Source organism: Salminus brasiliensis, chromosome 3 (genome assembly GCF_030463535.1).
Source record: "Salminus brasiliensis chromosome 3, fSalBra1.hap2, whole genome shotgun sequence".
Taxonomy (NCBI): Eukaryota; Metazoa; Chordata; class Actinopteri; order Characiformes; family Bryconidae; genus Salminus; species Salminus brasiliensis.
The window spans coordinates 3,034,805-3,062,703 of NC_132880.1; the positions used below are offsets into that span (position 1 = coordinate 3,034,805).

Genomic DNA, 27,899 nt, shown 5'->3' on the forward strand with positions numbered 1-27,899 from the left:
CCGTCCGGCTCTGTCCTGGGGTGCTTCTTAGACCCAGTGCAGGTGGTGGGAGACAGGAGGATGACAGCCAAGCTGGCTTCCATGCTGGAGAACAGCTCCCACCCCATGCATGAGACTCTGGCAGCACTGGGCAGCTCCTTTAGCGACAGGCTGCTTCACCCCAAGTGTGTAAAGGAGGGGTATCACAGGTCCTTCCTTCCTGCTGTCGTCAGACTCCACTACCACACTGCTCCCAGCGGACCACATACACACACTTAAACTACACACACATGTTCAGGGAACAGAGGTCCCAATGCCCCCCCTCATTTGCAAGTACCTTCATTTATCTACGTTTTTGCATCTGAGAGTGTCTTGCAATCCCTTTTCTGCTGTGACACTGAGAATTTCCCCACTGTGGGACTAATAAAGGATTATCTTAATCCAGCCCAATGACTGATCATCTATTAACCTCTTAAAAAGTTGGTGGAGCAGTTTCTCTATTAAAGCTTCGTTGTGTTCGAGCCTAAAGTTCTCAAAACGTTCATTTTCAGTCTCTTCTGTATAATGCTTGACTCAATGCTCACCCTCAATACAATGATTGATTGATTGATTTATTGATTGATTGATTGATTGATTTATAGTTTGTGTTCTTATTTGCAGCTCTAACAGCTTCTAAACCTTTTACACTAAATGTTGGAACATTTCTGTGAGGCTTTGATTGCATTCAGTCCCAGGGGAGGGCATTAGTGAGGTCAGGTACTGTTGGATGTTGTTGGATGACACTCAAGTTCTGCCACTCCACCCCAAAGCATCCCAAAGGGGCCTGGATGGAGCTTTGTCACACCACCATTCCAGAGAATGCAGTTCCACTGCATTTACAGCCCAAAGCTGTAGGGCTTTATACCCCTGAACTGGACCCTTGGCTTAGGCCCCTGTGTTCTATTGGCAGTACGTGTCTATGAAGATCAGCTGGATTCGTTTCCAGTTCTTCTTCCACCAGAGCCACCTAAAACAATGTCTCAGGCATCAAGCAACACATTCACATAACATTCACATAACAGCACCCCTGTTGCTTTTAGAGGTGCTTCCATTCACCTCCCCCGTAAACGTAATAAGTGGACTTCCCATTAAACACCTTGTTTGAGGCTACAGTCAAGCTTTCCACCAGACCTGAGGCAACAGTGACCACAACCTCTCTCCCATCTGCACTGCAGTGGTGTCACCTCCATCAGAAAGGTTACTTCATCCATAGTAACGACAGGAGATCAGATCATCTGCAGACGTGGTGAAGGTGGAGCAAGAAGAGCTTTCCTGATCGGGTGTGATGTCAGTTCATATGTAATATTCAGCGTTCTGAGACAGGTGAAATGTCAGCACGGCATTATGGGATTAATGCCCTCCTGGAAAAAACAGAATCCGATCTGTTTACGTGGTTAGGGAGCTCTTGCTCTGCTGGTTAATGAGGTTCTCTGGCTTTGTCTTGTTTTTGGCTTGTTTTTAGTTCTTTCTGTGCGTGACCGTTTCAGCTGAGATCACTGCATTCATGTCAGGTTACAGGTCTAAGGAGGCCGATTAAGACTGTTCTATTTAGTTCAGTAAAATTTCAAAGGGTTTGTAATAGTCTCAGTTCTTAGAAGGTGAATAAGGGAGTTGAGGTTCTGCAGCAGTGTTAAGCTATTTTACAGTGGAACCTGAAAACAGACCATAATATCGGACCCTTTATATAACTCTCACTGAAACGGTCAGTTTTACCAGCGGGAGAACCGGCACTCTAACGCTAATGCTAACACACACACACGCTATAGAAACCACAATCACACAAACACACAGCACATTCACCCACTATAAACCAGTTATTATACACCAGTAGACCAACAACCACAGTCCACAGTGTGTACCACTACACACACATACACACACACACAGGAGGTGATTAGACTGCAGTGTTGTAAAGGAGCTGGGAGCTGATTGGTCAGGGAGGAGAGTCAGACTGGATTATAAGATATTAAACACTATAAAACAGTGATTTTAAGAAAAGTCAATCAGTCCAGAATTAAGGGGGGTGGCGGGAGGTGGGGTGGGGGAGTTGGGGGGGGGGTATTGGCTGATACTCAGCATTCATTTAGAGACTCGGATTCAGGATTAGAGGACAAAATGACTGTCCTCTCACCTATTAATACCTTTACACTGTGCATCACATGTTAGTGGGGCGAAGAATATACACCACAAAACCTGATTTAGATTTTTGATTGGTGAAAACATTAAATCTACCCCTGTGTAAATAACTCTCATCCCCTACAGAGACAGACGTGGGCCTATTCTAAAGCATAAGGACTGTTTATTGGTTTAATTTAACAAACAAAAATTACACCATTTGAACAGGGGTGTCCAAACTTTTTCATAAGACAGTATCCAGTGCCTCTTTAGCCTTTCTTTTAAACAATCTTACCTATCAAAAATAATGTAATAATGAAATAATGCTTCTCACTAAGCGTGAGTATAAAGCAGAGCTGTTTTCCTATAGAATAAGACACTTAATAAAGTACAAAAATTACATAAAGGACTTTAAACCAGTTAAATAATCTGATCCTGCCTTGAGGTGTTGACCATACAGTGACCACAAGGTGGCACTAAAGAGCCTGGTCAATATCCAGCCCCAAGGTCAATCAATGGGAAAATTCAGGCACAACTATAAAGAAAACCAATGGGCTCCACCCTGTAGGGATATACACTGATGAGCCATAACATTAGTACCACAGAAAGGTGAAGTGAACTACATCTACAGTGGGGGACAGTCATCTGTCAAGGGGTGGGAGGGGTGATATTAGGCAGTGAGTGAAAAGTGAGTCAAGGAGAAATGGGTTCCCATAACAACCTGAGCCACTTTGACAAGACCCAAACTGTGACGGCTAGACGACCGGGTCAGAACTTCTGGGGGTTTGCTGGTATACAGTGGTCAGTACTTACCAAAAGTGCTCCAAGGAAGGACAACCGGTGAATTGGGTCATGGGGACCTAAGGTTCACTGATGCAATCCATGAGACTGTCACCATTCACATCTCAGTAAACACCTGCACAGTTACACACATATGACAATGTTCAAGTTGGTGTCAGAATGAGAACCCAAAAAAACCCACACCTGTGTGTGCAGAAACCTGGAAGTTCTTCAGTTTTCCTGATTGTATTTAACCTGTTCCACCACATGAGGGCGCCAAAAGCACTGTGCTGCAAAAGGAAGCACAACAGACTACAAGAAAACACTTACCTCAGTAGGCTGCGTTTCCAATAGGCCTCTTAGCACTGGGATAATTCCTCTTAAATGGTTGAAGGAGCATCACACTGAACACACACACACACTCTCTCTCTCTCTACCAGCTATGATTCTCTTACCACTAAGCTGAGCCCTGTTTAGCTTTTATAAATCACCAGATCTTTCCAAGAGGGCTTATAACCACTCTATAACACATGGTCTAACAGCTGCACATGGTTTACTGAGAGCAATGCAGTGCCATTATTGACTCCAAGTAGTAGTGGAGGATCTGGTTGGGCCAATACTTATGGACAGTGGGTTAACCAAACTTTGTTCCAGCTTCAATATTTCAACGCAGGCTAGAAAAATCGCTAATGGAAACTGGTGAACCCCTGGTGTTTACAATGATGTAAAATAAACAAATAAATAAATAAAATAAAAATTATATGATATATGATTTTAGATAAATATATATCTATTATATCCAGCACCATATACAATATATATATATATATATATATATATATATATATATATATATATATATATATATATATATATATATGATTATATATAAATCTACAAAACCTCTAAAAAGTTTCACAAGAGCTGTTCATGAACATTAATCATAACCTGCATGTTAATTTTAGAGTTTTCTGACAGTGATTTAAAGTTTCTGCCACTTTTGGACAGTACTGTATATAGTGCAAGAACATGTGCTGCCTGCATAGGCTATGTGGACAAAAGTATTGGGACACCTGCACATTCATTGATTTCTTCCAAAATAAGTAAAACAATTATCATATTCCAGTTTCCAATAATTATACTTCAGTTGTATTGATTTGGTGCTCATCATTCTATATCGTGTCTAAAAAACAATTTTAGCTTTGTTAAAGCTATTAAGAAATTGGACAATTGAAAACATTTAAAATGCCATTTTTTACAATTGAAAACATCTAAAACAATTTTTTTTACAATTGAAAACATCTAAAATTACATTTCTACTTTAGAAAACATCTAAAACATCTAAAAATTTCTTGCAATTGAAAACATTTAAAATGCCATTTTTACAATTAAAAACATCTAAAACACATTTTTTATAATTGATTTTTTTTTTTAAATGGCCTCACACGCCATGACATAAAACACCACTTTTTACAATTAAAAACATTTAAAATTACATTTCGGTTGAAAAACATTAAAAACAGTCATTTTACTGCAACAAAGAATTAAGCTCTTTAAAAGGCTTCCCTGCAGTACCCCTCTGAGAACTGTAGCACGCAGTCGCCATGTTGGTTCTAACGGCAAGGCGCCTTAATCCGTCTGACATTACTCATCAGGTCAGGTCAGCGACTCTGGTTTCGGGGCTCTTGCCGGCTCCCTCCATCATCTGACTCTGACAGGAGCTGTGTGATCTTTGGTGAGGGATAGCTGGGCGGGTGCACCGATGGAATTAAAATCCCAAGCTCTATACTGAGATATCATTTCCCAGACAGCTTCCGATTCTCCGTATCATCACCCCTCTCACTACTGTCTCTTTGTATCTGACTCTGTCACACAGACTCTCCCACCTGTATTTTGAGGCCCTGGTTGGGTTTGTGCTGTTTGATGGAAAAGCCAGCATTAACTGTTTCTCTGGGATTAAGGATGGCCCTGTAGGAAAGGGCAGCGAGCTGCTGTGGGAGTGTCTCCATTATAGTCAATGCTGAGTGACCCGTTGTCATAAGAGGCATGCAGGGAGTGTTTAAGCTAGGAAACACTGGCATTCACTGGCTCCTGTCCACTCCTGTCCACTCTTTGGGAAGGGGATGAGTTATAGAGGGAGTGGGGTCGGTCCTGAAATATGTGGTGATCACCCTTGAAGGATGTCAGACTGGCAGGGAGGAATTCTACCACTTCAGGTATCCGCTTTGGGATTTCTCAAGCTTATAAAAGAAGGGGGACATCCCGGCTGTGTCTAAGAGAGCAAGGAATCGAGGAAAGGCCACAAGAAGAGAGGGCGTAAATAATTCCAGATAAATGGACCAATAGAAATGCTCTAAATCTCTTGGAATAAACTGGTATTTTACATTGACTTCCATTCAGAAGTTAAGAGCGTTTCTGCCTTCTCCTGTAAAGTCACTATTTTGGAGATACATGTTTTTTGACTGGACAGCGCCTGTAGATACTGTAGATATGGCAGTCGCAATTCCTCGCTACTTCCGGATCTTCCAGCTCCATGAACAGTGTCAGTCTTCTATGAAGAGGAAATCTCTCTGAAGATCATTGTAACGTATGGTGGCCTTCTTGGATGGGACCACCGTGCCTATTTTAGAGCGCTATCGAGTAGCTCTACTTTTAACATCCGAATCTGTTACTTCCGCTGTCACCGATGCCATTTAAAATAATAGCATTTTCCCACCGGTGCCAAGATAAAGGTGGGGTGGGGTTTGATTTATGAATGACATTAGCGTGTGTAAACTTTTTTTAGACTGTTTAATGCAGGCTAAGACTGTAGAGGAAGACACGGCTTCTTAAAGGAGACTTCCAACTTGCCACAAAATTCAGGGTTGAGGTGTAAACAGTCATTCGGATCATGTTTGATGCTAATGTGGCTAAATATAGCCACTTTCCTTACTATCCAAACCCTCCAGAGAACCTACACGTGTCTTCTGACTTTTATATGTAATGTTGATGATGGTAAAATAGTGAAAAACTACATTTTAGGGGGTCTTTGAGTGTGCACTATATGGACAAAAGTATTGGGACACCTGCTCATTCATTGTTTCTTGCAAATTGAAGGCTATTAAAAAGAGTGGACAGTTCAGGTTTTAGAGGAGCATTCAGCAACAAGAGCATACAAAGTGAGGTCTGGATGTTGGATCAGCCCCAACAGAAGTATTGGATGGAGCACCATCCATCATTGCAGAGAACACAGGAGTTCTACAGTACTGCTCCACAGCTCAGTGCAGGGGGGCTTTATACCCCTCTACTAGCCCACGCCTGGCATTAGGCATTGTGCTGATAGGTTCATGTTAATCTGTTCCAGAGAGTCCTCCATCAAAGTGACCTCCACTTTGTCCGCCATCGTTTCCTTCAACACAGACGTCTACATGTCTAAAGCATCCTTGGCATGTGTAGAATCCCCTCTTCAGACTCTCCGGTAACCTTTAACCCCCAGGAATCACAGGACCCTTGACCCAGCTTGGGTCTCATGGTGTCAAAGCAGGGCAGCTCTTAGTGTTACCAGAAGTGGTGCTCCTGCTTCCACTCCTGCTGACTTGAGGTCAGTTAGTCTGTGCCACGTCCAAAGACAGGGCCTGGTGTTCAGGGAACAGGAAGCAGGTTCGGGGGCAGCTGAAATGGCATCCTGCGGCGTCCTGCTCTTCTCGCCTGACTGAAACACCAACTCCGGTTTCAAAGTGGGCCGTCCTGCCCATCAAAAGCTGGAACGCACTTTCCCCCCCCTTTCACCCCTCCACCACCACCACCAGCTCCACCATCGCAGTCACAACACTTGTGTCCTCTCATGTTGCGGATCCCAGGCAGCTGTGGTTTTGTTGGTTTGGGCGCTGTCCTTGTTGACAGGACGAGCTCCATTGCTGCCTCCTTCACTTATGTAAAGACAAACACCCAGCTAAGAGAGTCACCCCTGACCCTCAGAAGTAATTGTCTGGACAACTTTACAGCACTGGAGCACTGGGCAGTAAAGGAGAACCGTGACTGTTAAACTGTATGCTTCAGTTTGGGCCATGCCTGTGGAAACGCCGCTATGCTAATGCTAATTTCTGCTGGGAATTGCACAGAGCTGTTGCAGAAAGCTAATGCTGGTGCAAATGGACCATTTCTGGGCTGCTTGAGATTTTGAAGCTTGTAGATGAGATGTTGAGATGTTCTCTAGGTTGTATTTGAAGCTTCTACCAGACATTGATACAGGATATACTTGTCTGTAGCAGTTTCAGTAAAGAGCCCTTGACTCTCTCATCATTGCTCCATTGCTTACTTGATTGGTTGACTCAAACGGTTCAACTAGTTACTAAACTAAAGTGTAAGGCATCATGTGCAGCTCTTGAAGGACTAACCAATGGGAGAGCTTGCCCAGAAAAGTACAGGGTCCATGTTGGGCCCACATATGGATGCCCACCAGGGTCAGTGATAGGCTAAGCAGGGGTTAAACATGGGTTGGGCAACCATGGTTGTGAGTTAAATAACCTGCAGAGTTTGATTAAAAGGCAGAGCAAGCAAGCCTGGATGACCCAGTCTAATAACTGGGCCTAAAAAACAGTGGAAAACACTCATCTAAGACCATCCACTTGACCCTGTGCTCTCAGATATGAGGTCTATCCTCTAGATGGGTGGAATCTGAGCCTCAGTTAGCTGTACAGTCCTGGCTGCACATTGCCACAATGCTGTTCATGGACCATTGGTTCTTTGGTCATTTGGATGGCTCGAGTCCGGCTGCCTTTAGTAAATATGTCTGTCTTGTACTATGAAATAACATTACATTTACGGCATTTAGCTGATGCTCCTATCCAGAGCGACTTACAAGGTTCCTCATATTACAGAGGAGGGCCAATGTAGCGTTAGGAGTCTTGCCCAAGGACTGCAGCATAGTCACCCAGACTGGGAATCGAACCCCAGTCTCCCACAAGGTGTGGCAGGTAGTGATGTTATCTGTTGCGCCACACCAACCACCACATGAACACAACATCCAGGCCAGTTCAGTTCCAGAGTGGGATCCAGGGGGATCTTTTTGGTTGGAAACTGGCCTCAAGTCCAAGGTTTTTCCTTAACCTCTAGCATAGCATCAGAAGACGGCGTCCACATTTTTAAAAGCTGATGCTCGTCACCTCACCAGAAGAGGGTGTGTTTTCATACTGGTAACTACAGGAGGCCTGACCAGTGTTGAAGCTGGGTCAACACAGAATAGCCCAATAGGAGCCTTTATTACTGCGTTATTAAAAAAAAAAGATAAAATCCTAAATAAAGCCACGTCAGAAACACACTACATTTAAAGAAAGTTTGACTATTTTTATTAGTTTAAACATCAAAAAACATACATTTTATACACAAAGAAAATTATACAGTCTTGTCAAGAGGTCAGCTAACAGGTTTTACCGAAAAGTGGCCGAACAAACATGCTGTTCTAATGAACACAGTTCAAACAAACGATGAAGAACAATCTAATACTTTATATTTATTATTTTATACACTGATTATATATCAGCCATAACATTAACACCACTTAACATCTCCAAAACATCACGCAGGTCTTGTGGGGTGTTCCCGGTATGCAGTGGTCAGTGTCTACCAAAAGCGGTTCAAGAAAGAAAAACCAATGAACCGTTGTCAGGGTCATGGGCATCTAAGGCTCATTGATGCCATCCATGGAGGCCCTGCCCACTTCACTTACAACTTACAGGACTGCTGCTAATGTCTTGGTGGCCTTCAGAGGTCTTGTGGAGTCCAGGCTTCAAGTGGCCAGAGCTGTTATGGTGGCCCAAGGGGGGCCTACACAATATTTGGAAGATGGTGTTAATGTTATGGCTGATCGGTGTATTTTATATTAAGGGAAATATAATATATACAAATCATGTAAAAATAATTTTATCTGTGTTTTTTAGAATTTTTAAGGTTGCCACCTTAGCCACAGCCAGCACAGATTTTTTCTTCAGTGGTGATGAACAGAGCCAGACGTTGCCAACACAAATATGGCCACTGTAGTTAGAGGTATTCCCATGTATTCCCGTGGCTCAATCTTCTCAAAACATTCATCAAACAGTGTCTCAATCACCAGGAGGTGTAGTCTGCAACATTGCACGTACTAACTGTCTGTGAATGCAGCATTATGAGGCATTACACTCCTCAGACGTCTCGTCCCATTCACCACCACTGTGAAGAATCCTGACCAGAACGAAGGGTTTCACACCTCCTCTGAATGCCTCTGTTTACATTTTAACCGTGTAATTCTGCATAGGTTTTGCATAAAGCTGCTTTAACTGGTAAAATTCAGCATCAAACACTTTCTGATTCAGCAATAAGTGTCTTTAAGACTTTACTCACAAATTCAAAACATTTTAACAAAGTATAAACAGTTGAGTTAGGTGTTACTTTCTGGACTTTTACTATTAATATGAAGCATCTGTTAGTATTTACAGCTGTTAACATCAGTCCTATATAAATAATATACCTTCAGTTACATTTGTATTGTTGGATATTTGTATTTGCATATCAGACGTAGCAATAACGTGATAAAAATGGTTGCAAATGCTTTTCTAGATGCTTACTGTACAACAGATGAATTGTTGATCAGACAAATAGTGCCATTATAGCCACTTTAGTCATTTATTGCCCAAACAAGTTCAACATCTGAACCGTTTTAAATGAAAGAAGAGCTACTCTGACTGACCCCTCAGCCGGCCTGTCACATTTATGTGGAAGGAAAAGGCAAAAAAAAAAAAAAAAAAAAAAACTAACCCTGAAAGTGAGCAGATCAAATAACAGCAGTTTTTAAGTAACACACATGTCTGCCAAAGTCAATCAATCAATGTTATCAATGTTATTTTGGTTCGTCTTTTTCATGCACACTCTTTACCACATCGCTCACCCTGTCACTCGCAGGAACACTGTAAAGAAAGAAATGTGTCTGGGTGCACTGGTTGTTAATGTCAGATGTTGATTAAAAAAATATATATAATTTTCCACAATATAAAAATGTATTTATGACCTGAATAGTGTGTCAGAATAATGAGGATTAAAAAATATATATAAATACATAGCTGTCTTGCAAAAACCTTGTATGTCCTTTTTTGTGTCAGTTTTAGCTAATTTGCATCTGGCAGTTGTTCTTTACATTGTGTCAAAATGTCATTATGAACTGACCAATAGAAATGCTCCAAAATGACAAAAATTAAGTAAAATATCTTTACACTTACTTCAGCTGAAAGCTAAACACCTGAAAAGTCAACATACGATTTTGCGAGGCAGCAATGACATGTAAACAATAAAGCACTAAAACCTTTTAAACCCACAAGTTAAACTAAAAACAAAAATATGCAAAAAAATCCTTAATATATCATCCTTATGTCATAAAATGAATAATAATAATAATAATAATGTCAACAAAACATCAGTGTGCATTTCATTCTATTTCAAATGAGCCCTTTTCCTGTTCCCTCTTAGTAAACCCCCAATGCAGGTATAGTTATACTGATATTTCTGAATGTAAATATAGAATTGGAGTAAAATTGCCCTTCAGACATTTTCTTCACAGTACTGTAGTTTGTTTGTGTAGCATATTCCAGGCATATTAGGTGGAAATACGTTTTTACAGGTTTATTACAGGTTTTGTATTTACATAAGGTTCGAGTTGTTCGCAACTGAGGCGCTTCAGGATGACTGATTATCAGCTTTCAGATTTTATCCAGCCTCTCTGCAACACAAGGGCAAGTGAGAAATGTTTGGGCTTTTTTTTGTTGTTTTCCTCAAAAGGAAACTAAATCTGCACATTTTAGACATCATTTAAAAATGTATTTAATGATTGAATGTCAAATTTATAGATTTTTTAAAGATTTATTGTAGTAATTATACTTTAGAATGTGCTCTCTGTAAAGGATGTGACTATGTTATACCTAGAAAGTCAATCATCAAGAACTCACTCAATATTAGTTTGATGTGCTTTATCTTATGTTTATGTGTTTTTAATGATGTGTATTTACATTGGCACAGTGTTTTACAGTTGTTTTAGATGGTAATCATTTTAAATTAATGCTGATATTTTATCAGACCCATGAAAACAGTCTCATAACTATTTTTTTTTTTTACTTTTTAAATATTAATTTCTACCTGCACAAGATCTTATATATAAACAGTTAGTATAGTCAGTGCTAAAGATGGAAAAAGACTTGAAGGGTTGAGTGTTACATTTTAGTAGATGAGAAGTTCATGTGCTCTTTAGCTTACTGTCAAATATTAAGATTTTAAACTACAATAAATTCATGCCGTGTTTTCAAATGGAAAAAAACTATTGCTATTTTCTAAGCAAGATATATATATTTTTTTCAAAAACAACAGAACAAAGTGCTGCACCTTTTACAATAACAACTCCTCCAGTGTAGTATCAAAACTTATCACAGATGATAAACATATTGTGCCATTCTGCTTTTGTATTACTTCTGCTATTCCGCGATGATGGGAACTGAGCTTACAGCCTAGCTATTTATGATGATTGAATTTTTAAAGAATTACTTTTTACACTCAGGAAACAATCAGTGGTTTAGTTGCCTTACACAGATTTCAGTTGGTAAAGGAATGGTTCAGCATCAAAAACAAATTCACAACATTTTTCCACCTAATCCAGATTTTTAAAAATCAGCCAAGACTGGTTTGGTGTCTAAATTCTGCTTCTTTAGCCACTACTAATAAAGGACTATTAAAGGACTAATAAACTAATAGGACTACTAATAAAGGACTAATAAAGGACTATCTTATCTTATCTTATCTTACATGGCTAATGTTACTAAAAAACACTAGACATCAAAAGTCACCAACATTTTCTGTTTATTTTTACTATTTTTATTGAGGTTTTTGATACACAAATGTATAAAGTGACATGTTTTATTTAATACAAAAAAGGCAGATTCATAATAATCCCCTTCTTTAAAAAAAAACAAACCCAAAAACAGCTGTCAGGATCATCAAGGAGTCCAAGACTATGTCTTCTGTATAAGTGTTATACGCTATAAACTCAGTTTGCTTTACCACAGGTTCAGTTGAAAGTGATTGGCATCATTTATAAAAGGCTGATAGAGTTCCTAGCTTCCCCTCTCAGTAAACAAGGTGTATTTTTTAATTCCATAATCCAAAGTTTATTGCAAAGTCTTCATCAAGGTGGTGCATTTAATTTTGATCATTTACAGTAAAGACTCATTTATGGTCAATGTTAAGGTCCATGTCAATGTCCACTGATAAGGATGTAGCTTTCTGTGTGGACTTTACATTTGTTTCATCTGTATTTTTTGTGCACGATCTCTAAAAGCTTGCGGTTATGGAGGGAACAGAGCAGTACCACTGGAAACCGTGGGGTCAGTGTAGCCCACAGTTTAAGGGACACATGACCACTACCGCATGGACACGACAAAGAAGAAAATGGGTCCGAAAAGCAAATTATGGTGAAACTTTTTACTTTTAAGATTTTTTCCGTCTTTTCTGTAGTCAGTACATTATCACGACCTCCTCCACCGTTGACTCTGAACTGCTAGTGAACCTCTAGTGGATGTATTACTTAGTGTTAATGCCAACACATAAAAATCGCCATTTTCTTACGTAAAGGAAGTAATTATGAGCCTTAAGTCATACGACACTCTATACAACACCAACCAGTCTGCTGTTTTGAACATGTATTAGCGTGTGTATACTGCGTTCTGCATGTGTTTACAGATGTTTGGGTGGCTTTTGACTTTTCAGTGTTTGCACTAAAGTAAAAAAGTCAAAATCTGGACATGAAAAAAGTCTTGGCTGGAGTTAAAACTGTGTACGTTTGATTTTGTACCGAGCCATTCCTTTAACTTTTTCATAGCCAACTCAATTCACCATCCTAGAGGCTCACAAATGGCCACACCTACCACTCGAATGCCCTTCAGGAAGCCCCCTTCAAGCTGCAACATGTGCCAACATCTACCTCTGAAGCGAACAAGCCGTTTGCTGCATAGGATGTAATAAAAGCAATGAAGCTCCTGCTACACAATGGACTCTCTCAGGTTGTCCACATAAGCTGAAGACTCAGGGACGTTGAGAGGGGCAGAACGCAAGACCACCTCACTCTGCACCTCTACGGAGGGAAGCTTCCCCTCAGCTTTGGCCTTTTTCTCGGGGAAAAGGGCGGTCGCAGAGGGAAGCTCCTCTACAGCCTGATCGCCATACAGCAGGCTCAGTCGATTAGCAACCATTCCCTCTTTCTCTGGAGCCTCCTCGTCCTTATTCGTCAAGTCTGCCTTTTCTCGGAACATGTAGGAGGCCTGTTTGAGAGTGCGCTTCAGCACATGCTTGCGGTAGGCTCTTTGGATGACCGCAGCGGCCACCTCCTCCTGCTTGCGCCGAAGAGTGGTGGTGATTGGCTCGTATGACACTTTGGAGGGGTTGTTGGCCATGAATTTCTCCTCCATGCTCGCTTTGAGTGTGTCCATTTCCTCAGACTCGCCAAGCACTTCGGCTGTGAGAGCCAGCAGGATGTCGAGACAGTGAATCTTGTCCCCGGGTACCATGGGGAGGTCCATGCTGATCAGCTTGATAGTGTTCGGCTTGGGGATCTTCAACGGGTCCTTCAGCGTGTCACAGAAATCCGACAGGGAGCTGTAGTTGATGAACTGCGAGGCGTCCGGGTCAAACTTTTCCCAGGTCTCGTAAAACATCTCGAAGTCGTCCTCGCACAAGGGCTCGCCACTCTCCTCGGTCGCCACATTGAAGTTCTCCAGAATGATGGCAATGTACATGTTGACCACCACGAGGAAGGATATCACGATGTAGGAGCAGAAAAACACGATTCCCACCGCAGGGTTCCCGCAGTCGCCCCTCACGTCCGTGCCGGGATTCTGAATGTGCGGGTCGCAGTCGGGAGGTCCGCTGTTGAGGATCGGGGACAGGAGCCCGTCCCAACCTGCAGAAGTCGTGATCATGAAGAGACATATGATGCTGTTCCCGAAGGTCTCGAAATTGAACATGTCGTCGATGCCACCTTCTTTTTTCACATAGGCAAAGTTAGACATGCCAAATATCGAGAAGATGAACATGATCAAAAAGAGGAGGAGGCCGATGTTGAAGAGCGCAGGGAGGGACATCATGAGCGCGAACAGCAGCGTCCGGATGCCTTTAGCTCCTCGGATCAGGCGCAGAACGCGGCCTATCCTGGCAAGACGGATCACGCGGAAAAGGGTGGGCGACACAAAGTATTTCTCTATCAGGTCTGCCAGCAGGAGGCCTGTGGAGAAGAAAGGGAGCGAAACGCTGAGCAGAACATTAATGGCATGTGCATATTTTACATTCGTACATTATTGTTCCAATCGATGGGTCTTATTCACCAATCGCTCTTAGGAAGATATGTCCTCTTCAAACCCACGTACCCAGCTTTCACAGAGGTTCTGACATTCCCCAGTGTTCTTCAGTTTAGGAGGACAATGGGCTTCATCAATATAAGAGCAGAGCTGTGAACTATTCTGAGCTTTAAAAACATGCTATGAATCTGACCTAGACTTTACTTACTTAAGCTTGACACCACATTTACCATTTCTTCTTAGTTCAGTTTAGTTTTATTGTCTTTAGTCCTGTTTTGCATTTTATTATTATTCGGTGTCGACCTGAGGAGGACAGAGGAGGACAGAGGAGGACTGAGGAGGACCCTTTTAAGTCTTGGTTCCTCTCAAGGTTTCTTCCTCTCGATCCGAGGGAGTTTTTCCTTGCCACTGTTGCCACTAGCTTGCTCTAAATAGGCTCGGACCCGGATCTCTGTCAAATTTAACTGAATTTAACAGAATTGAAAATTCGTAGGTAGATATTGAATGATGGTGAATGAGGTCACCACCACCATGTTTTCAACAATAAGCAAGTATTTCCAAACGTGTGTATTTAAGGCAGCTAATGTGAAAATAACTATGTTTACATGCAGACTGAATCGGAATAGACTAGTCTATCGGATTAAACGAGGTGGGTAATCCTTCAAAATCCGTCTATTCCATAGAAGAATAATAGCTGTGTAAACACCTGTATCTGTTTACGTTCCCAATCAGAAAGGTCAAGTACGTTCTCCATTATATGCAAGGCATCATCAACCTGGCTCTCGCGGTAAATGTGTCTATGTGAATTCTCCTTCCTCTTTAACTGGCGAGGCACTGGAGAAGGAAGAGGGCGGAGAATTGCTGTGGACACGTACCAATACTTTATGTTCTGAAGGCGAGATAATCTGTCATCAAGTCATATATAAAATCCTGAAGGAGCGCCGGGTCATACGTCCTTCACTGCTATGACTAATGCTGGTACAACTCTCTCCCACCAGAGCTTTTGTGCATTTGGTGGTGGAGCTCATGTGCCCTGGGAATGTTGCAGGACACGGCCTCTTCCTCGCACCCTTTCTTTCAGCATATAAGGAACGTGAAGTTCATTTTCTGAGTCCGGCATCATATTAAAGTAATCGGACACCACCTGAACATTCTCACCTGCTCCTCTTACTCTGACTCGACTCATGTGATGCTAGAGATTGTCATCAGATTGTTGTCAGACTGGGAGCACATAAACACCTTGATCTCAATCTGAATCTATGTTTGGAACCGACTCAATCCTTGCATGTAAACACAGCCGTCGAGGCCCATTGCTGCTAATCGCTACGGAGACGCGTCTGTCTAGTCGGACCAAACCCTAGTACTCACCCACAATGGAAAGAATGACCACGATAAAATCAAAAATATTCCATCCCACAGAGAAGTAGTATTTCCGAAGGGCAATGAGTTTGAGCACACACTCTCCAGTGAAGATCACGATGAAGACGAAATTGATGTAGAAGAGGATTTCTTCCATTTCCTGACTCTGGTCATCAGTCTCCACCATCATGGTGACCATGTTCAGACAGATCAGCAACATTATCAAGATGTCAAAGAACTGCTTGGTGACCAGGTCGAAGACCAAGCCTTGAATGCAGTTCTTCAAAGAGAGGAAAGGCGTGCGACATGGGAAACAGAAGGGATCGTTAGTGCTGTGACATCAAACTGCATTGAAATCCAGACAAAACCAACTAAACTAAACATCTCCATAGAAATGAGAGCCGATTCTCGTATTCGTCACATTCAGGGCTTACTGCTAATGCAAACAACATAACTTGCATACTTGGGGGCGTGGGATTGGTTTCTGTGGCTTCTTGGAGCCTAGCTTCTTCATGGCGTTGTAGTACTTCTTCTGTTCCTCTGTCATAAAGAGGTCCTGCCCTCCTAAGTGCAGAAACAAAATAAAAATAGTTATTTTAGGCATTTTAGCCAACTCCTATCAATGAGCCAGTTACACGACACTCTGAGTGATGCCTTGTATGGGGAGGAGGTGTGATGAACTTTGGTAAATAATGCAAACATTCAGATTATATTAAACCTGTACATTTAAACTGCTTTAAACCAGTGCAACACTGTAAATAGAGAGTGTGTGTAATGTGTGTGTATGTATAGTATAAGTTAATGTACATGTAAATATTCAGTATTTCTATTTTGTAAATATATGGCTTCTTTTTTTTGTACCGTGACAATGAAAGCGATTTGATTTGATTTGAAGTTTCTTCACCCATCGTTATTACAAACATGGTTCTTCCCTGGCATCACTTAAAGGACCTATGGTTGGACCCTGGGAGGCCAAATTGCAGGGGCCGAGGTAGGGGTGGGCAATATGATGATATTTTATCAAAATTGCGATAAAGCGAGTGTACGTGAATATCGCCAGTGCTTTAAGAACACTGCACAACTGCATGTTTCATTTCAGAGAGAGTAATTAGTGTTTCATCTTTAATCAGATGAAGTGAAATCACTGTAGTCTGTATGGGAGAGAATTTGAGCAGGATTTGAATCTGTCGCCACTGATGTTAAAAATGTCGTGATAAATATCATGTATCGTGAACCAGGGTTAAAATATTGTGATGTAATATTCTTACAATATCGCCCAGCCCCAGTATGTGGGCAGAGGGTCCACATACGAAGCTTTGTCTTACCATTACACCGTATTTTGTTGCTGAGATGCTTTAAAATAACTATTTTTGAAAGCATAATAAGAATTGAATAAGTTGTATTTATTGTCGCTGTCCAGTGAAAATCTTCCAAATGGTGAATTTACAGGACAAGGCAAAATGTTCTTAACTTTCAATGGAAGCAGCTGCAGGGTTCAAATCATGGAGACAGTAGCAATGTACTATAGCACTATCCTTGTTCTTTCACTGAGTGAGGGGGTGGGTTAGGGGAACCTCATCTTGGGACAAAATCAAATCATGATTCTGGTGGGCCAACTCTGGACTTTTAGGGAAGACCTGCTTTAAAGCTTTGGGCATAAGCATGTTTAGTGTTGGTGATAATAAAGTCATTTCTTTGTTTATACTTATCTTTGACTTTTGTTGGTTGAAATTGTCAATGATGACACCAATAAATAAGTTGAGGGTAAAGAAGGATCCAAAGATGATGAAAATAACAAAGTAAAGGTACATGTAGAGGTTTGCCTCGTAAGACGGCTGATCTTCCACCTAATTGAAGAGCCAGGGGAGAGAAGAAAGCATGAAACAGTAAGCCATTCATCTCTGTGCTGAAGAAACCATTTGCAGAGACCCTTCAGCTGATGTCAGGAAATCAAGCTGATATTCCTTTGACATGAAATCTCATGATAACACTGGTTCTTACATTCCGGGAATCCACAGCAGCATACATGATGTCCATCCACCCTTTAAAGGTCGCCTGAGGACAAACAAGAAATTAGGCCAGACGTCCAAAACTCCCAACACCCAAAGCACCCCTAATCTAACAATCCACCCACTGTCATCTGTCAACGCCTTCCTCCTTTATAAGCCAATCAGGTATGAACACTAACCACTTGCAGAAGGGACAGGTAGCCCATGCCAACGTTGTCATAGTTGACCTTCAGGTTCGCCCATCGTGCGTCTAAACCAGCTTCAATGAGGGCAAAGCATTCGGTTTTGTTATTGATCTCCTCGATACTGAAGTACTCCTCAGAGGTGGTGTTAAGGCAATGGTAGAACTTTCCAGCAAACAGATTCACTCCCATTATGCTGAAGATCAGCCAAAAGATCAGGCACACCAGCATGACGTTGAAAATCGAGGGGATGGCTCCAACCAGGGCATTGACCACCACCTGCAGAAATCCACAGGGTGAGTTTCAGATCTCTATTTCAGAACACTGTAAGGGTACTGACAGGGTAATGGCTTTAACTAGAATCAGATTTAAAGTCTAGCTTCTAACATTAGCCACTGGATTTCATTGGTGAAGTGAGATTTTAGAGAATTTTTCAATGTGGTGGTAATAGCAACAACACACACCATATGGACAAAAGGATTGAGGCACCTGCTCCTTCACTGTTTCTTTCAAAATCAAGTGCATTAAAGAGTTTATCCAGGAAAGATGTTGGATAATCACTGACATCCACCTCATCATCCCCAGCTCTCCATACTGGATGGGGCTCCACCATCCATCATTCCAGAGAACACAGTTCTTCCACTGCTCCACAGCTCAATGCTGGGGGCTTTATATGCCTCTAGCTCCACACCTGGGTTCATGTTTATCTAAAGTACCTAAATGCATTCATTAGAAGCGGTGTCCACAAACATTTGGACATATAGTGTGTCGCATGTAATGTATTTAACGTCATGAGTTGCAACTAAATTAGAGTTTGTTCAGGAGAACAGGAGGTACTCACCCTCATTCCTTCAAATCTGGATAGAGCACGAAGTGGTCTCAGAGCTCTCAGGGTCCGCAGGGATTTGATTGGCCCAAGCTCAGAGTAACCCAAAATGTTAGCTGTCAAGCTGATCAGGGAGACCTGTAGGTCAATTACAATCATTATTAATACATTAACGATCGCAAATAACTGGACAAGCTACAAATACAAGGCCATGTTTTACAGGCTATATTGGCCTTATATTGTTTTCAGTGCCGTCTATCCTTGTTGATATTTATCTTAATAACAGAATATATCTTTTTTTGATGCAATCAAAGGAATACTCACGTCAACAATGAGGAAGTCCAGCCAACACCAAGCATTTGTGAAGTAAGTCTTGAAACCATAGGCAAACCACTTTAGGAGCATCTCGACCACAAAAATATAGGTGAAGACTTGGTCTGCATACTCCAGGATGATTTTAATCACTCTCCGCTGCTCAATGTAAATATCCTCAAAGGCCTAGCAGTAAAAACAAGCGAACGTGAGAACATGACTTTTCAGAATTAGCCTGGAGAATTATGTGTCTTCACAGTAAATGAAGTAAATATATACTCATTCCTAACTGTGGCCATTAAACTCTATAACTCCTCCCTCAATGTGTGACACTATGGTTCATCTGTGTAATACTACAATTTTACTGTTATACTGTAATGTGCAATAATAACAGTACTGCAATTCAATTTAATGTGTGTGCAATAACTGGTGCAATAATTTCCCATATTTATTATCACAGGTATTATCATTATGCCACTTTACTATCTTCATATAATTGATATATATGCACATATTTTTTTTTATTTTATTTTATAGAGTGTTTATTCTTACACAAACGGTTGCAACTACAACAACTACAATTTTCCTCCTGGGATCAATAAAGTATTTCTGATTCTGATTCTGGACCAAGCCTTCAGCTTCAGGTGATTTGGGAGAAGACTGGAAGCGAGGGGCAAACTTAGAGGAAGTTCTGGTGGCTTATGCTTTGTGCTAGGCAGCCATTCCCACCCTTGATATGTGGAACTGGGAATAGGAGATGACGGTTAAAGGCGAGGTGACGGGGTGGTTGAGGGTTGCGCAGACTTGTCATGGATACATGAACAATAAATAATATTGTTATTGCTTTTTATACTTTTACTATTATATATATTGTGTATATAGTGGTAATTTATCTACGTTTTTGCATCTGAGTGTCTTGCTATCCCTTTTCTGCTGTGACACTGAGAATTTCCCCACTGTGGGACTAATAAAGGATTGTCTTATCTTAACAAGGTAGAGTTGTAATTTATAGGACGATACTCTCTACAGAACAGAACCAAGCCCACTGTAGTGGCAAATTTAGCGACATGCTAAGCTCAAGTATGAGGGAAAGCAAGCAAACCTGGATGAGCCAGTCTACTAAAAGAGCCTGACATCAGTGGAAAACACTGTCTACTCCATTTGCTCGACTCTCTGCTCTCAGATATGAGGCCTTATCCTCTAAACAGGTGGGATTTGGACCTCACTTAGCTGGATATTCCTGGATACACATCGCTGTTGAGTCTGACTGCCTTAAACTTGAGCAGATAATTTGTTTAATTGCTTGTTTCATTCCTGGTTTGGCCGTTTTTTCTAATAAACACTGAAGCCATGTTCAGTTCTGTCAGCCTGGTGTTTTGCCAGCATTGCCACCTGGTACAGAGCTAGAGGAACTGCCCAATGGCACAGCACAGTTCTATCCAGTTAGTCCTGGGATTTAAACCCACAACCTCACAATCTTTCAGCCTCGCTCTCCTTTATTACAGATACCGTTACCGTTACTACCAGGTTTGTTATTCTGTAGATCTGACCGCAGCTCACCAAAGCACCGCTGCTGAGCAGAATCATGAAGATGATGAAGGTCTCAAAATAGTTGTGCTCCACAATGGTGAAGCAGGTCTTCCGGACGTTCCACCATGACTTTCCTTTGCCCTGACTGATATCTAAATCCAGGCATGGACATCGTCTGATGCACTCTGGTACACAAGAGACAGGAGGAAAAACAACACCATCAAACACTTGAACAAAATGTATATATAAATATAATATATATATATATATATATATATATATATACATATAAATTATATATATTATATTATAAACTTCACTAAATGTAAATCAAATCCTGCACGTTACAGATTACAGACACCACTACTATTTCTTCTACAAATCTAACATAATGGGAAAAAATAAAACATATTTCATTACTTTTGTAACATTAAATGTATATATAATGTGAATTCATATTTTTTGGAACATATTTTATCTAAAGCAAAATAATAATCATTGTGTTTTTCAGTGGACAGAAGTGTGCTCTCTTGTGTAACTACAAAATCACATATGTGCACATTTTCTGGGGGTGCCCAAACTTTTGCACAAGACTGTATATAGACACTTGCCTAACCTCAGAGTACTCTTTAGGTTTGGGGAATTTGGTGGAGTCAGTGGTAGGTCATGTGTTAGCCCATGATCTGATTACTGATAGCTAGATAACTGGACTGATTGAATGATTAATGGATTAATTGATGAATTGATTAATTGGTTGATTTATGTACATTTTGGATCTCTTCAGGCCTGTTCAGGCACTTTCTATTTTAGTTTAAGTCTTATGTGTTATCAATGAAGATATATTTGTATGGCCCCTCTGCCCTGTATTAGACCATGGGATATCCGTAATGCTCAGTAGTGTAGTATAGAGGGTATGCCACAGGTGGCGGTAGTCACTGAGTGGCAAAAGGTCCGACTGAGCGGCCACTAACACACAAAAGAGCTGCTGTGTGACTGACTGTATTAACAGATTTAGCAGGAATTCAGAGTTTCCTCTTATAGAAGAGAAGAGAAACTAATGGATTTGCTGCAATTCACAGAAACAGCTGGAATCCAGGCATCGAAACGTGTGGGAGCTCACTGAAAACAGGTGGAGGAAAAATCAAGCCTACTGTAGTGGCGAATTCAGCAACATGCTAAGCTCAAGTATGAGGGAAAGCAAGCAAACCTGGATGAGCCAGTCTACTAAAAGAGCCTGACATCAGTGGAAAACGCTGTCTACTCCATTTGCTCGACTCTCTGCTCTCAGATATGAGGCCTTATCCTCTAAACGGGTGGGATTTGGGCCTCACTTAGCTGAGTCTAACTGCCTTTACGTTGAGCAGATAATTTGTTTAATTGCTTGTTTCATTCCCGGTTTGGCCGTTTTTTCTAATAAACACTGAAGCCATGTTTCAGAAAGTTCTGCCACTAATGGGAGGGTGTTCCAGCGGGAAAAGCCATTCCCTCTTTGAGCATGAGGGGGAATGGAGGGGTTTAGTAGGTCTCTCTCACTCTCAGTGAAGCAGTCTTCTGGGGTGGTTGGATCTTCTTCCTCCTCTGATTCGGCCTCCTCCACCAGGGGTGGCTTGTCCACGGTGCTGCAGGACGAGTCATCGGCTCCTCGTTCTTTCAGCTGCCCAATAGATAAGAAGAGATGTTAGATCAAATGCACAGCGTATCCAGTCATCTCTTACTTGTCTGATTGGTCGTAACAGCTTTTTGGATAACACTACATGATGACTGGTTTGAACTGTAGCTGTTGTTTCTGTCTCAGCGTGTCAACCAGAGCACTTGGGACATCTTGTACAAGAATATATCTGGTTTTGCAGGCACAGTTCAAAAGGAGCTATATTTAGCAACATGAAGAAGACACTGTGAATGATAACCGGGGCGCATAAATCCGTCCCTCGGATTCAAATGGTATTCCTCTTTCACTGACGTAGATGCATGTAACCGAAGCTCTCAGGAGTAAACAGACCTGTCTGATAAACTGGGATTAGATACAGTGCATAAAGCTGTTCCTATAGGGGCCTCCTTTGTATCGCCATCATAGCCGATCTCGGTGTAGGCACCTACACTGAGATCGAACAGGGTGGTAAATTTAGACCACAATTGCTCCCTCAGACTCTCCCAGAGTTGCTGCAACAGCCAGAGCTCCTCACTGCATGCCACCTGTGGTTATTTTGTCCAGTGATTCGCTTTGTTTTTCTCCATTTTCCAAATCTAGTCAAGTCCAGCAGATTGCTTAGCACCACTGGATCCCCTTCAGCTATGTAGCCCCTTCCCTGAGGAGAAACATGGCTGAGTGTGGCATGCCAGGCGTTGGGACATGAGAGAGTATGTCATCTGAGCCGTGTAATCCTACCCAGTTTACAGACATACCAACAAACAGTTGCCTAATGAGTCAGGCCTTATGCACCTCAATGAAACAAATGTTTCACCAAACATCTGACCCAAACCGGCAGTCCTAGGCTTGTGGCACTCAAAGCTCTGGAAAAGCATGGGCAGATGTTTACCAAGATATCTTGGTGACAAAACTGACTTCTAGCCCACAAGCTGATGACTGGAGGAAGGAGAAACCAGTGGAGGTCAGGTAGTTGTCCAGCAGGTTAACTAATCATGCTGCGCTGGTGCCGTTTCCCACGCTCCGTCACTGTGACACATGACCTCTCCTATGCCCCAAAACCACTTGCTCCTACTCTCTCTCACTCTCTCTCTCTCTCCAGTCATAAGCTGGAGATGGTCTACACAGATGCTCTCTGGGACTCTAAATGATGTACGCAGGTGTCGCAGCATTGGGGGTAACCTTGTACTCCTGTTTCTGTCACATCATCCACCAATACACCAATCCCACAGTGGGGAGCAGTGCTGGGACAGATATCAGCGTGTGATTTTTTTTTTCCTCCTCATTAAATGTTATTACTGTAGATGATCTACACACGTTCACACCATGGACAACCTAACTGGTGAAGCTCAGTTCATTCTCAACAGCATTCAAGTTTCAAGGCTTAGGATTAGGACCAGGACCAGTGTTTTGGGTTGAGGCTAAGGTTAAGGTTAAGGCTAGTTACAGTACCTGTGTTTACTGTAAAATTAAAAAGGCAAGCATCTACAAAGCCTTTACAGTGAGCTTCCCAAATAGATTAAAACGATTTGTCATTTTAACTTATATAAGAATATAAACATCACTCTCTGCAGTTGCTTGTAGCTGGAGATGTATTTGTACGTAGCCTCTAACGTGACAGGGTGGTTATTATATATTTAATAAAGCTTGGGCATGAGATAATATATCAAGATCACATGTCAATATACTGAGGCCACAATGTTATTTAATAATGTATTACAGCTAGTTATAAATCAATATATTATATATTATGGCTTTAATATACATTATATGGACAAAAGTATTGGGACACCTGTAGGAGCTTTCATGACATACCATCATCCCATTCTAAACCCATAGGCTGTATTAATAAGGAGCTGGTCCTCCTTTGCTCTAAGCTCTACCAGCAGCAGCAGGTCTGGAGCTCTGCAGTTATTGAGTCAGTTGGAGGCTTTTCTGCACTCTGCTCTGAGGAGCTCAGCACTCGCTCTGTAACTTTACGTGGTCTGACAGACACTCTGAGCTGCTCTCTGTGAGCTGTTCCTCCTAAACTTTTCCACTGTTCAATAATAACACCACTCACAGCTGATGGAGGAAGATCTAGGAGGGAAGGTCTAAATTTCACCAGCTGACTTGTTGTTGTTGGTGCAGCGGTGTCTCCTGTTACATACAGAACCACGCCGGAGTTCAGTGAGCTCTTCACTGATGTGTGTAAGAAAGGCAGATCATAACCTGCTTATGAACTGGCCTCTACTTCATTAGTATCACCGTTTGTGTTGGTGATGAAGTACAGTGCATTCTCAGTTAACCATAAAACTCACTTTAATTTTTTCATCAGCTTTCCTGTCTTCATCGTCGGAAGTGTCGTCGTAGGGGCTTTCGAAATCGGACTCCCCCTTTGCGATCGGAACATTGGCAGGCCTCTCAGCAGAAGCACCCAGCTTTTTCATCTGCACTTCGTCCCCTGAGTCCATGTGGTTCAGGACCAAATCGGTGTTGGTTTTGAGGTCATCTTCATCATTCCCCTTTTTGTCCTCCTCCACAGGCTTGCGACCCAGCAGACGCCTGACCTGTCCAATAGCTGTGGCCTTGACCCAGTCAATGCCCCTGGTGATTCTCCCGATGGCAATCTGAAGGTTGTTCATTTCACCATCATCATCGGATGCCATGTTATCTCCACTGAAGGAGCTAAGCAGCAAGGCCAGGAAGAGATTCAGGACCTGTAAGGAGGGAGGGAACAAAATTACAGTCTACATGCAAAGTGGTTCACTACTCGATAGGATTTATACTAAACAGGCCTTTATTTTTGAAGGTCTTGACTCTTTTGTTTAGAGCGAGAGATGCTAGGCTAGCATTGCTAACAAACACTGGACTTAGACTGTCACCAATCTCATCTCTCACCCAAATCTTCCACATTTCCCAGCTTCAGAAACAATTAAAAAGCTATGCAACCAATGAAATAAGACGTGGTAAAGAATATATGTCCCAAAAACACCTTCTTTAAACATTTCTACTAAAATTAGAGCTGCATTTGTAGTACTATTCCTATTCCGCTTTCACACTGGACCACAATGCGTGGAATGATACCACATACTGCTCTGAAGTTCATTGGAAAAGTTCATTTATTTATTTTTTAGGCTAAAGTAAGTCACAGCATGCTCTAAACCACATCAATTAGACTGCACCAAACCAACGTGAGTGGGTTCAGAGACTATTTTGGGCAGGTATTTCAATAGCTGAGATTGATGGCAATCCACATCCATTTTAGTTAGCAACATTAGCCTAGCATTTCCTGTTTGAAACTAAAGAAGCAAACTTTGAAGCAAGTAACTTCAAATTTGGCTGTTTTTAGACTGTCTGAGATTGGTGACAGTCTAAGTTCAATGTGTGTTAGCAAAGTTAGCCTAGCATCTCTTATTGCAAACTAAACTTAAGAGTCAAGATCAAGACCCAAAAAAGGTCTCTTCAGGACAACACCTGAACAAGTCTTCAACTGCTTCCATCTAAATTTCTTGTTTTTTTGGGGGTCAAACGATCCCTTTAATTCTGTCCTGCCGGTTATTATTAACTGATGACTGCCGTCATCCCTTGTCGTGAGGCAGGCATTGCTCTCTACCTCAACCCATGATGCCAGTACTCCAAAATGACTTCAGGTCAGGACCTCTGTTTTTCTGGCTGCTCATGCTACTGAAAATAGAACCTACTGTATGTTTCTTCCCATTAGAACCTGCATTGCGAGCGTAAGGCTCTACATACAGTATCGGCGCTGACGTGTAGCGCTTCCATTCGCGGGGACCTCAGACAAAACCCTTTTGTTCGTGTTGGCACTCATCTGTTCCTCAGTTTTTGTCACCCCGCCAGACGAGCTGTTTCCTCTTTGCTCTATGAATAACTGAAATGGAAATCCAGCCGGCAGCATTAATAGTAAATGACTGGATGATACTCGAGGTAAACGAGGAGTATTTATAATTAACCTTCAGTGAGAGGATCGCATGGTCCTGTTCTACTCCACAGAATGCAACGTCTCTGACAGATCTGTCTCCTCAAGCATGCTGGGCATCATCAACTCCGGCAGGCTTGGGGATAATAGACTTGTGGGAGTGGTCCGAGTGCACGTGGCGTGTCACAATTCAATTAGCTCACAGTAACATCTCCTACACCTTTAATTCAGCACATCCAAGGATGGGACGCCTCCATTTATATGCATGCCAAAGTTAACAGACACTGTACTGAGTCTCAGTTAAGCATCAGAAACATTGCTGACTGAATACTGTGTAAGATGTTTAGTCGGTGGCTCATAGTAGGGTCTGTATAGGTAGCTCAAATTGGGCACCAGAAGGTTTTGCCCATGCATTGCTTGTTGGCCCCACATGTGGATGCCCTACCAGGGTCAGTGGTGGTACCAGGAGGGGTTAAACATGGGCCCCTCTTGGCTGTTAACTAATGGGACCCATGTGAGGTTAGGGTGGGCTCTAACAATGGGACTCCCAACTTGGTCCCAGCAAAAACGCATGTACAAACCCACTCAGAGCCCATGCCCACCCGGAACCCACCCATGTGATCCCCACATGAGCATGTTGGCTGGGTTCCCATCAGCAGGTTAGAACACCACCATCACTTGGAGGTTTTTGATAATGGAGCAAGGAGGCCTTGCTAGACTTGATTTGAACTCATGATCTCCTCACACTTGATGAGCAGCACTTAGACCGTAGGGCCGGTCCAGAGCTGTGAAATTACACTATGTAAAAACACACGGTTCTGACAAAATTTACCTTCCCTTCTTTTTTGGACACAGAAATGTACACGGCTTCACAGCTCCGGAGTGGAGCGACAGTCTAACTGCCTGCTTGTCAAGAGACAGAAGATCAGTTTTAATCCCATCAACACCACAAAACTCCATTGTCAGGAGTCTGAGAATAGAAAGGCTTCCCTCCATTGTAACAGGGGAAGATCAAAGCAGATGGGAATACATAGTAAACAGATGGACGGGGCGGAGCCACAGACTAAGCATCTCACAAAGTACAGTTTTAAATTGAAGAACCTCAAAAAGTTGATTGAGGATCTTATCCGTTTTAAGTCTGAGGAATGGAAGTCTGGACCTACTGGTCCTGCTGTCCATAGAGTATATACTTACGTTGACCTGTACCTTCAGCTGGTCAGCAAAAACGTAGGCTACTAGAGTCATCAGGGATCACCTCAGCAATACAATAACACTGTTGTGTACACTGCTTAGTCTCAGACTCGCAGAGCAAGGTGATGGAGGTGACACTCACCACCAGGTTTCCGATCACCATGACCATCATGAAGACTACGATGCACATGCCCTGACCCGCCACCTCCATGCAGTCCCACATGGTCTCGATCCACTCCCCGCACAGGATCCGGAACACGATGAGGAAGGAGTGGAAGAAGTCAGTCATGTGCCAGCGAGGAAGCTCACAGTCCTCCGCGATCTTGCACACGCAGTCCCTGTAGCTCTTCGCGAACAGCTGCATCCCCACCACGGCGAAGATGAAGACGATGATGGCCAGGACCAGGGTCAGGTTGCCGAGGGCGCCCACAGAGTTACCGATGATCTTAATCAGCATGTTCAGCGTGGGCCAGGACTTCGCCAACTTGAAGACACGCATCTGGAGCCAACACATTCATGGTAGGATTATAGTAGGAGACCTTCTGAGACACTGTGAAACGGTCTGTAGTGGTTTGCAGTGAGACGGCACACCAAACAAAGCCCTAGTGGTTCCTAAACCAATGGGAATGGCAATGGGAACATGACATAACATTTGGATCTCAAAGGCAAGC

The 27,899-nt window shown here is 42.3% G+C and overlaps 1 protein-coding gene across 1 annotated transcript in view; it reads right to left on the reverse strand.

Moving 5' to 3' along the window:
• Positions 1-8,213: 8,213 nt before the first annotated feature.
• Positions 8,214-27,899, reverse strand: part of scn4ab (sodium channel, voltage-gated, type IV, alpha, b) — a 36,005-nt gene continuing 16,319 nt past the window's right edge. Inside the window, exons 15-26 of the mRNA XM_072675183.1 lie at positions 27,371-27,727; positions 24,419-24,817; positions 22,007-22,127; positions 20,504-20,658; positions 18,956-19,129; positions 18,647-18,769; positions 17,803-18,084; positions 17,616-17,669; positions 17,324-17,461; positions 16,078-16,182; positions 15,624-15,894; positions 8,214-14,182 (exon numbers count right to left, since the gene is read on the reverse strand). Coding sequence (XP_072531284.1) covers positions 12,945-14,182; positions 15,624-15,894; positions 16,078-16,182; positions 17,324-17,461; positions 17,616-17,669; positions 17,803-18,084; positions 18,647-18,769; positions 18,956-19,129; positions 20,504-20,658; positions 22,007-22,127; positions 24,419-24,817; positions 27,371-27,727 — 3,417 coding nt within the window. The 3' untranslated portion in view covers positions 8,214-12,944. The remainder of the gene's footprint in view (positions 14,183-15,623; positions 15,895-16,077; positions 16,183-17,323; positions 17,462-17,615; positions 17,670-17,802; positions 18,085-18,646; positions 18,770-18,955; positions 19,130-20,503; positions 20,659-22,006; positions 22,128-24,418; positions 24,818-27,370; positions 27,728-27,899) is intronic.